General features: G+C 42.8%; 1 protein-coding gene across 1 annotated transcript; it reads right to left on the bottom strand.

Moving 5' to 3' along the window:
• Positions 1–462: 462 nt before the first annotated feature.
• LOC119356176 (probable LRR receptor-like serine/threonine-protein kinase At1g56140) lies at positions 463–9,039 on the bottom strand. The gene is made up of 24 exons (XM_037623104.1): positions 8,821–9,039; positions 8,038–8,224; positions 7,871–7,942; positions 7,635–7,706; positions 7,458–7,529; positions 6,924–6,995; positions 6,485–6,556; positions 6,334–6,402; positions 5,474–5,545; positions 5,305–5,379; positions 5,126–5,200; positions 4,933–5,004; positions 4,775–4,840; positions 4,622–4,681; positions 4,136–4,180; positions 3,978–4,042; positions 3,484–3,863; positions 3,172–3,370; positions 2,375–2,542; positions 2,166–2,284; positions 1,696–1,906; positions 1,377–1,608; positions 1,142–1,289; positions 463–1,040 (listed from the first exon to the last, which is right to left on the bottom strand). The coding sequence occupies exons 1-24, from the start codon at positions 8,912–8,914 to the stop codon at positions 687–689; spliced, it is 3,051 nt and encodes a 1,016-aa protein (XP_037479001.1). The 5' UTR covers positions 8,915–9,039; the 3' UTR covers positions 463–686.
• Positions 9,040–10,594: the final 1,555 nt, after the last annotated feature.

Here is a 10,594-nt window from a genome sequence, read left to right as displayed (position 1 = left end):
CATGCTTGCGTCCATAAGAATCCTCTTCTGCACTTGTCGAGTCCTTGAATAGCTTTTTTGGACCCTGAATAACGAAGAGTGTATGTTTGGCTTCAAATTTTGTCCATAAAAGAGTGTATTTCTATCTTCTCAATACAGTTTAAAGTAAAAAAATACTTCTCTCTCATCACATGGTAATTAAGACCAATAACAATTTACACATGATCTTCTTAATTTCTACACGCACTTAGCTTATTAAGAGGGTTGGGTAATTAAAGAAGAGAGGGATGGTGGCTTGCATCTTTTCAATGCATTTTTTATTTCACTCCATAGTTTATCCTAAAATCTCTAGATATACTCTCTTTACCCAACGAAGTGAGTAGCACGCATCGAACGAGAACTCGTGTGCCAACCGCCGCCATGAGCTTGCCCTTCCAGCCGGCTAACCTAGCTTTGATGCGATGAACTGGAGATGGCTCCACGTCAAGGTCCAAGCCAAAATTATTGCAAATCGTACGCGCGTCCAATGAGACCAAAGAATTCAGAGCTTCGCCTACACACGTACTACACATACAACTATACCTGCTACTCACCCTACATACCACCACTGTACAGTTCAATACCAAAAAACTGCCTGTATTGACACCATCCGTGAGATGCATGCACTCTCAGCAAATCTGTACCACAGGAAGTCGAATTGAACTGTATCAACGGCCTTCGTCGATGACGGAGCTCAGGAACGGCGACGAGGTGCGGGACGACGGCGAGTTGGGCCTCGGCGCTGAGCTCGGCTGCCCGCTGACGTCGGTGCTCATGTAGGTGGTGTTGCCCCCCGTGATCTGCCACTCGGTGATGTAGCTCGGCTTGGTCACCACGTCGGGCGCCTCGACGTCGCCCGTCAGCATCGCCACCACCCTCGACATGGAGGGACGCTGGTGGGGCGAGCCCTGGGTGCAGAGCAGCGCCACCTTGATGGCCCGGAGCGCCTCTTCGCTGTCGAACTCTTCCAGCCTCTGGTCCACCATATCCAACGGGTGGTTGTTCTCGTACAGTTCCCACACCTGAAAACATTCAGGCGATGTTTTATTCAGGAAACCAGTTTACCCTTTTTTTTACTTGTTGCAGGAGACCTCTAGCGCGTAGAGTTCCTCGGCGAGCTTACCCATTCGAAAATATAGACCTTGTTCTCATCCTCCGTGCTGTAGTTTGGTCTCCCAGCTAAAGTCTCCAATACCACGACGCCGAATGCAAACACGTCGATCTTCTCTGTCATATGGCCTCTCATGGCATACTCAGGTGCGAGATAACCACTTCAAGGAGACGATATCGACCGCTATCAGCATACATGCGAAAACACTTCGTAGACATAGAGGTTGGCAAGGTGGAAATGCACTTACAATGTACCAGCAACTTTGGTGCTGACGTGTGTCTTCTGGTCATCATAAAGTTTGGCGAGCCCGAAATCCGAGATCTTAGGATTGAGATTGGCATCAAGTAAGATATTGCTGGCCTTTATGTCCCTGTGCACAACACGGATGCTAGATTCTTCATGAAGATAGGACAGACCTCTTGCAACGCCTAAGCATATCTCAAAACGTGTTGGCCAGTCTAGGCTTGACTTCCCTTTGCCTGCAAATATAGGTTTAAGTTTTCAGTTGTTTATACTAATTAAGCTTGAATCTGCATATATTTAGATCCATCAATCAGAAGTTTTACCAAACAGAGCATGGTCCAGGCTTCCATTCTCCAGGTACTCATAAACCAGCAGTGGCTTATTGCCCTCAAGGCAGCAACCATACAACTTAACCAGATTACGGTGTTGCACTCGAGATATAGTTTCTATTTCCGTTGCAAACTCCTTTTTTCCCTGATGAGATGCTTCAGATAGCTGCTTCACTGCCACGAACCTACCATCAGTTAACTTTCCCTGCGAAAAGAGGCAGTTTTCAACAATGAAAGTTTTAGGTACCGCACTGTCAAACATCATTTTCTCCAGATACACTGAAATAAATTCCTCCTTCATTTTAGAAATGTTATCAATATGTATGTGCAGATACTAAAAATACATAAAATAACTCAGATAAACAGGTCTGTCTTCTGATGTTTACTTGTACTACTAGCTTTAGTTACTTTCAGAAAGAAAACTTTCAAGAAAATTCAAGGCTGTATGTACGGGATGAACCAACCTTATAGACCGACCCATATCCTCCTTGACCAAGAAGGTTATTAGGACTGAAATTATCAGTAGCTGACCTCAGTTCACCATAACTGAGGACATTAGGTCTTCCCACAATACTGTACAGCTCTGCAAGACATCACAGAAAGATATAACAAACTTACTTAAACTAATCCTTTGCTCAGTTAGAATACAAATTGGTCCTAGTGTATCCCGTACCTTCTTGCTCCAACGATAGTTTTCTCCTTTTCTGTCTCCGCCTCCAAAGAAAGATTCCGGCAAGCACTACCAATCCTAAAACTGCTATACCAACTACAACTCCCGCAATCACACCTGTTTTACTACCATTCTTCTTTGCTACAGCACTACGCACTGTAGGGGTGAAATCTGACAGAAAGTTCACTTGTTAGAAAAACGTAATGTCTACAGAATCAGTATATTTCAAGTGAGGTTAAATGAAAGTTGGGCTATGTGTAAACTGGTTGGAATATTCTTAATGTCAGGTTATACATGTATTAGGTATTTCAAACTTTATTTACAGAAATCTATCCCCATACCTAGTATTCCTGAGTAGTTTGTTTAGCATATTTGATTTACTAGTTCTCTTGTAAATATTTGATTCCTGAGTAGTTTGTTTAGCATATTTAAGCAATATTAATACAGTAGAGACAATAGAGAGATTTGATATTTCTATCCAACTTCCCATTTAATTCGAAGAACATTGTCCAAATGCTTTAGTTTGAACAAAGCCTAACTAGATGTGTTTTCACTTTCCATGGTACTGAAAATAGAATGATGAGAACTTCTATAACAGCTACGAGTACAACAAGGGCTAAATGAAATACATACAGATCAACCCTCAGTTTCATATTGATGCTCTGGTATATCTGTGTTTGCTTTTATTTCAAGCTGCACAGGATTGCATTCAGCATAATTTAAAATCGATCTATCCAAATTAACCTGGAGAATATATGGTAGATGGTATGAAAACAATTATTTCAAGTTAAGGGGAGTACTTGGTGTTGCACTCAAAGCTGATATTGCAGGCCCGTAGTAGCCTTGATCAGGAATGCAGCAAGTGCCCTTGCCGGCCCAGAAGAGATGAATCTCAAGAAAGTTCTTGGTGACAGGAACTGTGTACTGCTTCCTAACAGCAGTGTAAGATTTTCCGCCTGCCACCTTTCTTATGTCAAAGTTCTGCTCCTTACGCTCACCCTATACCAATAACAAGAAGAAAAATATGACTGGGTTATAAGCTAAGAGTATTGTTTATCATTCAACATTCGAAAAAAAAGAGTATTGTTTATCATTTATCAGCGAGAACCTACCTGGACATATATATCAAAAACCCTTCTACCTCTGCTCTTCCAGGACTGAGCATCTGGGAAGGCAAACTCTGCAAATTGAAGCGTAACTGTGTAGTTTCCATTTTCAAGGCCAATACCATAGTATCTCAAGGATGATGGCGACATCCTTGCATTCCGGAACAGTTCTGTATCAAGTGTATTCAGAAACTGGTGTGAGCTGTAGATTATAGAACTTCCGTTTGACGCATCCATGAATCTTCCAACGTTGCTAGCACCCCACGTGGGTTCTCCTGTAACATAATATGATGCAGCTCCAAGAGTGGCAGCATCAGGTTGATACAGAGAATTATCTGAGCCTGATATTGGTCGATCACTACCACAGTCCACAGCAAATGAAGAAGCTGCAAGCAGGTTAAATTATTTAATACTGGTATGCATTTAGTAAAACTGCGGTTGCAGGTATATAGTTCCTCAAGTATGCATAGACTTAAAATTGCAAAAGGCAGAAATCTCACATTTAGGAGATCCAAAAAAGCAAGGTGTATTTCGCTGAAGGCAGTCCAACCCCGTAGGTAAGGCACTGCAAATGCAAAAAATCAACATTTTGAATCCAAAATTCAAGCTGAGAGAACATAATAATTTACTTGAGGTGGGTATCATAATATGAACGAACCTGTTACTTGATATATCGGCCCCGAAATTATTTGCCACCAAATTCCTAAGTAAAATGAACAATAGGCTAAAATTAGAAAGGATTGTTCATACTTCATATCATATTCCTTTTGATTGTTAGATATAGATTAAATAAGAAGGAATAAATAATTGGCTTGGTTGTTAGATATAGCTTAAATAATAAGGGACAAACAATATGTTCAATTTTTTTTTGGCTTCATTGCATGCTAGGCTGTATAAGGTTAATAAGTCTCACTTCACAAATGAAGGAACATAGGCATTTCAAATAATCTTATAATGCTTGTAAGATTGAAGTACCAAAATATCCTCTCGTTTTTTCAGATTCATCAAATATATATGATGCTAGCTTATTTCCGTACACTACAAGCCTAAAAGTCAGCTCATGAGCCTAAGCTAAGCTAAACAGGCCCTGTTGGGCTGGATTTGGTCCGGCAAGTTAGTAGAAGTTTCAGAACATAGAACTTACAGTTGCGAATTTCTAGCCCAAGAAGGAACACTTCCTGTGAGCTGGTTGTAAGAAAAATCTCTGCAGAAAATTAAAAGTGAAAGCAGCATTAAAAATCAAATAAACACCTCCCTGCTTTTATTGTGCATATATGCTTGAACCACATTGACATACAAATTTTTAAGCATAGGTCCTACTGAGCTTGGAAGGCTTCCCGAAAGGCTATTGTTTCCAAGAAATCTGTCACAAAAGAATTTACAAACATTAGCAAGATGAATGATGAAAGTTTTCCTTTCAAAGAAATATGCATTGCAAGTTAAGATAGTCCATACAAGAAGCCGAGTGAATTCAGATTCAACAAGGTTTGTGGTACTTGGCCTGTTATATTGTTAAAACTCAAATCCCTATAACAAAAAAGAAGGATAAGGGGAGGATGTCAATAACAAATGTATAATTTATAGCTCTGCATTAGTGTATCACACAAATGACACTTGGCTGTATTTTTCAGTCAAATAAAATGCTTACAATAAGTTTAAACTCGTGAACTTCGAAAAGTTTACTGATAAAAGTGTATCAGATATCCTACAGTTCCTCAAAACCCTGCAGCGAAACATATTACATGTTTTAGTACAGAACAACTTGGTGCATTACATCAAAATCGGACTGTAGTTTGAGGCATTTAGTGCATCACAAATTAAGCATACAGGGAGTTCAAAGATGTCATGTTACTGATGAATGCCAGCGAAGAAGAACTTCCGTTTAGTATATCACCGATTCGTCTGCACCATAGAAATCGAATTTTTATTTGTCCTGCCGCTACTTTGATATTTTTAAGAATGATACTTGGCTATTATCACAGAAATAGGCACTTACAAGTTTGTCAGTTGGACAAGATTGGACAGAGTTGCTGGGAGCGGACCTTGAAACGAATTTCCCTGAAACCTCCTACAGTTCCATAGTTCCAGTTAGTCATATAAAGCATCGTTTCTTCATATGCAGGTGTGCAAGATTGGCAGAGATAGCAATAAGGTTGTTCATGTAATAGCAAAATTCTCTAGGATCGTTGGAAGGGATGTTCTTTGGAAAAATCAACTTCCCCTTGATCTAGCTGTGTTAGTGCAACAGGACTGTAATGACTTGATTGTTACTCTGAAATGAAATTGCTATCTTTCCCATAATGATAAATAAATAAATAAAATATAAAGCATCATTTCTTCATGGATGCAGTAGCCTAGTAGTGAAAGAAGGGAGGTCTCTATTCTATGGTAAATCTAAAGAAAGTAAATTTATTTAGGTACAGGTGATTTCTGAAGAAAAGACTGGTCTTGTAAAGTGAATCAATGCTTACTGATACCATCACCTGATCCGAAATTAACAACCATCACAATTAAACATTTAGTGGGAAGGAATATGTAATGTTTATCCATACTAATCTAACATCTGACTTTAAATGAGCTGTTTCTTAAGAGGCCTCAGATGGAGATTCAGCAGGGTAAAAAAACACTCTGGAAAAAAATGCTATCCCTGGCACAGATCTTAGTGTACCATCACATATTTATGTTTTGAACAAACTAACACTTGACTTGTACATAACTACAGAAAATTGTACAAATATCCCTTTAAACTTCCCAGATAAAAATGTTCTTGAAACCATGTAAGCAAAATATTTGGATGGCTTTTAATACTTAGTCTAAACAAAGAATTACTACGACGGAGATCAATGGCGATCTTACAAATCTGTTAGATTCCAGCTCCCAATATAATCTGGTATTTGCCCAGTAAAATCATTATCTGATGCCCACCTAAGCAAAGAGAAAACAATATTTTCATGAGGCTGAATCATGTAAAGCATTAATAGCGACAATCCGTCAATTATAGCCATACAATGTTTTCATTTTTGTAAGCTTGGAAAGTGATGATGGTAGTGGACCACTAAAGCCAGCACTGTCTATGTACCTGTAATTGAGAGATACAAAAACAATACACGTTAGACATGGAGCTAACTAGTCCAAGCGAAAAAAACGCTTGAAGGAAAATGGGGTCTTCGGTATTAAATACTCCCTCCGTCCGCGAATAAGTGTACTTCTAGCTTTTGTTTTAAGTCAAAGATTTAAAACTTTGACCACCTTTCTAGGAAAAAGTAAAAGCATTGATGACTTCAAATTAGTATCACTAGATTCATCATGAAATGTACTCTGATAATATATCAATTTGATGTCATGTATGTTACTACTATTTTTTAGAAAATTGGTCAAAATTTTAAAACTTTGACTTAGAACAAAAGCTAGATGTACACTTATTCGCGGACGGAGGGAGTACATACAATTGCTCAAGTTTGGCCAGGTTCCCCAATTCCGAAGGAAGCGAGCCACTGAAATTGTTTGAGCTAACGCTCCTGCAAATACATAAAAAATTACAAGTTAGACATGCAAAATTGACAACTTGCAATTTATATTCTAGGAGGCACGAATGCTATCAGCATAGCCCCCTTCAAACCGAGTTTAACTCCATGGATTACTAAAATAAAAGGGATTCTAGATTAGTTCAGTACAGGTAGTTATTTGATTGATCTAAGATGAAAAAGAGTCCAATTTTTTTTGTGTGATTTCCTCAAGTCCTTAATACAAGAATACTAGAACAAATTAAGATGTGATATGTACTTTCACTAACAATTTTGGAGTTCTTTATTGAATCTCGGAAACTTGAGGTTGTTGGCATATATTCTCAATTTAATGGCTCTTCATCTCACGATTTTTTTTTGCACAAACAACTTGTATTTATAGTTTTATAACTAAAACACAATAAAGTTGCATGATAAACACAGTCATAAAAATAATGAAAAAAAAGTATTTCTTACAGTGAGACAAGATCCGTAAGGTTCCCGAGCTCTTTTGGCAAAGGTCCAGATAACGCATTGATGCCAAAAGACCTTATATGTTCAAAGGAGAAAATGTGAGATCAAATGAAAACATTGCAAAGTAATACTACCTTTATTGATCTCATTAAATCAGGATTAACGTTCTGAAAATCTCACATGTACTGCATACGAGTCAGCTCCCCGATGAACGATGGTAAAGGCCCTGTTAAGTAGTTTTGCGATAGATCCCTGAAACAACATTGGAGCAGATACAGAAACAATTGAATTTGGTGTGAGACTGGAATATATTATACAGAAAAACCAAAGCGAGCCATTCCATGCTTCAAATAAGCTGCTAATATGCCTATGCCCATGAAACCATTTGACGTGTGATGAAAGTTGAGAGTCCATACAAATTGGTCAGGGCCGTGAGGTTCCGCAGCTCCTCGGGTATGGGGCCGACTGCATCCAGCGCGTATATTTTCCTGCATCACATTCACAGGCGTCCGGTCAGCCGTGGCGTTTCGTCGAACACCCTGTGTGCGCGGGGGCACAGGAGAGGGAGCGCCAGGGCACTTACAGCCTGGTGACGCGGCAGACGGAGGCGTTGCCGCCGGAGCACTCGCACTTGATGGCCGGGTTGAAGGGCGGGTTGTTGTCGATGTTGGTGTTGTCCGTGGCGGCGCCGGTGCAGGGGTCGCCGCTGATGTTCCATGACGACAGCGCCTTCTGGCCGAGCTTGGCGAACACCGCGTTCAGCGCCGCCGCTGCGAGGCAGAAGTAGGTGAGTAACCCCACCAGTCAGTCGGTAACCGCTGCTCGGCCGTCCGATGGGCCAGGCTCACGCGCACCCGACGGTCGAGAGGCGAGATGAAACTGGACGTGGTTTTTGACTTTTCCGTGCCGACGCGGGAAAAGTCAAACGCCGAAATATCAGACAGAGTCGTCGACGTGCCTCCATTGACTTCCCCGTCGAACGGAGGAGAGCTGGTTTCTTCGGAGCCATGCAGGAGCTGGTTTCATGGATGAGTCCAGGGACAGAAGAGATAGTCTACTAGCATGCAGATGATGTAAGTGATACCCCAGGGGAAATTAACCAGGAGAAGAAGCGTCCCCCATGCTTTGCTTTCTTCAGCAGCGGTTGTCCAACACAGAGGCAGAGACGAATCATGGTGTTTTTGATCAATCGGGCAGCAAACACAAAAGCAATGGGGTCTCCCAGGAAGGATTTCTCATGGAAGAGAGGAGCCAAGGCCAAGAGAAGTGGATGGTCTGGTCTATTCGAGCAAGATGGTTCGGGGTTGAGGAACGAGCGCGCGTGAGCTTTGGGGTTCAGGAGAAAGAGGGGATCAAGCTTGCTTACCGTCGCCTGGATCGGTCTGCTGAGCATGGGCGGCCGCCGCGAGCAGCAGCAGCGAGAGCGCGGCGCCATGGAGGGCCTGCCTCCTCCGTCCCATTGCTCCTCCCTGGCTCTCTGCCTGTCTGTCTGCCTGGTGCTCTGGCTTGGCCTTGCTCGGCCGCCTCTGACTCGCAATAAGAGAGCTGGTGAGCGTCGAGGGCAGGGACAATCAAGGAAGAAGATAGTAGATAAAGGCTGGCCCCGGAGAGGGACATGTGTGTGTTGTGCTGCTGCTCCTGGACCCGGAGGCCGGCATGTACGCGACGGCGACGGGTACATGTAGCCTGCTTGCCCCGTACAGCAAAACAGTACAGTACAGACGACTATTTTTTTTTTGATTTGACCAATTAGATTAGAATACCTCGATCACATGTGGGTTATACAACGAGCATAATCTCAGATGTGGGATTGGAATTGGATGGCTGCGGCGTGCGGAGGCTGCAGCCGCCACCCCCACACGCGACGTGCGGCGCGATGGTGCCCATCCGCACGCGACCGTTGGTTGGTTGGTTGGTTGGCTGCGACGCGCGCAGGCCAAGCTGGACGGAGACCGGCAGCTTTTGACACTCTGCCGCGCGCCGCAGAACGGGAAATGGTCGTCTCTTTTGTTTACTTTTCCTTTGGACTTATTATCCTTGTTTGATTGAGTTTACCTCTGCGTGTTGTGCTTGTGCGTGTCTTGTCTTGTCTTGGACGGGTTCTTTCTTTCTACGACGGGGAAAGATCATTTCAACAACAAAAAATGGACGGAGGAAGATCGGAACATGGTTGACTTCTTTTGGGCTTATATAAATGGGACAGGACAGGTGCACGCATCGTAGCGTATGGATGGACGACGTAGGAGTCGGGAGTGTGAACAGACCGGTGCCGTCAGCCCTTCGGAACGATGGGATCGGGCATGCTTGATTTACGTACGGCTCGGTATCGTCGTCGGCGCACAACGCGCCTGCTGACCACGACCGTGAGAAAACCGTCCGCCGGCAGTTGTGTCCTGGGGTGAAACATCTCAGCCTCAAGTAGATCGTCCACTCTCCGTGCCGCCAGAGCCTTGAGAATCCAACGCCTCAAACATTTCTGTGGAGGGGTTGGATTTTCAAGATTCCGGGAAAATCGGTTAAAAGAACCGAGCCATATACATTCAAGTGTAGTGCATTGTATCTCGCGTACATTTTTCAATAAAGACAGAACAACGTATTAATATTAAGATGCTAGCAATTACATCTACTGTCTACAATGACACAATATGAGAATGCACACAACCAAAAAGATAAAACGAAGAAGAAATAGAAAAACAAAGATAGCCGGTGCGACAGGCGACACGCAACAGACACCGCCATCACCTTGCAGCAGCAGCCGGAGTTGCAAGACGGCGTTGTCAGCATCATTGCTGCGAGGGCGGCAATACACAGGCAACACCAAGGTGCTGCAAACCGTTGCCGTTGGGTGTCGTGAGGGGGAGTATTTAACCAAAAACTACCACAATTCACGGAACCGTGACGAAAAACTACCACTTTACGATTTTGTGCGAAAAACTACCGTTTTTCTAAACCGCGGCAAAAAACTACCAAGTCTGAAAAGAGCCCGATTTGGCTCTTTTAAACGCGTTTCTGACAGAGTTGGCCCACACTTAAGCGGGCTAAAAAAGCAATTGGGTCCCTGTTTTTTTTTTCAAAAAGCAATCCCCCCCCCCCAGTCGTTCTTCCACCGCCCTGGCCATCCCTCTAGGCCCCCCACACCG

This window comes from Triticum dicoccoides, chromosome 2A, assembly GCF_002162155.2.
Source record: "Triticum dicoccoides isolate Atlit2015 ecotype Zavitan chromosome 2A, WEW_v2.0, whole genome shotgun sequence".
Taxonomy (NCBI): domain Eukaryota; kingdom Viridiplantae; phylum Streptophyta; class Magnoliopsida; order Poales; family Poaceae; genus Triticum; species Triticum dicoccoides.
This window is presented reverse-complemented; position numbering and strand designations above follow the sequence as displayed.

Bases quoted from the DNA above. Each gene is read 5' to 3' on its own strand.
- LOC119356176 (XM_037623104.1), bottom strand. From the start codon at position 8,914: ATGGGACGGAGGAGGCAGGCCCTCCATGGCGCCGCGCTCTCGCTGCTG. The intron at 5,201-5,304 runs GTATGCTTAATT...GTTTCGCTGCAG, and splicing joins ATGACATCTTTGAACTCCCT to GGTTTTGAGGAACTGTAGGA. The intron at 4,181-4,621 runs GTAAGTTCTATG...CATTTTACTTAG, and splicing joins TGGGCTAGAAATTCGCAACT to GAATTTGGTGGCAAATAATT.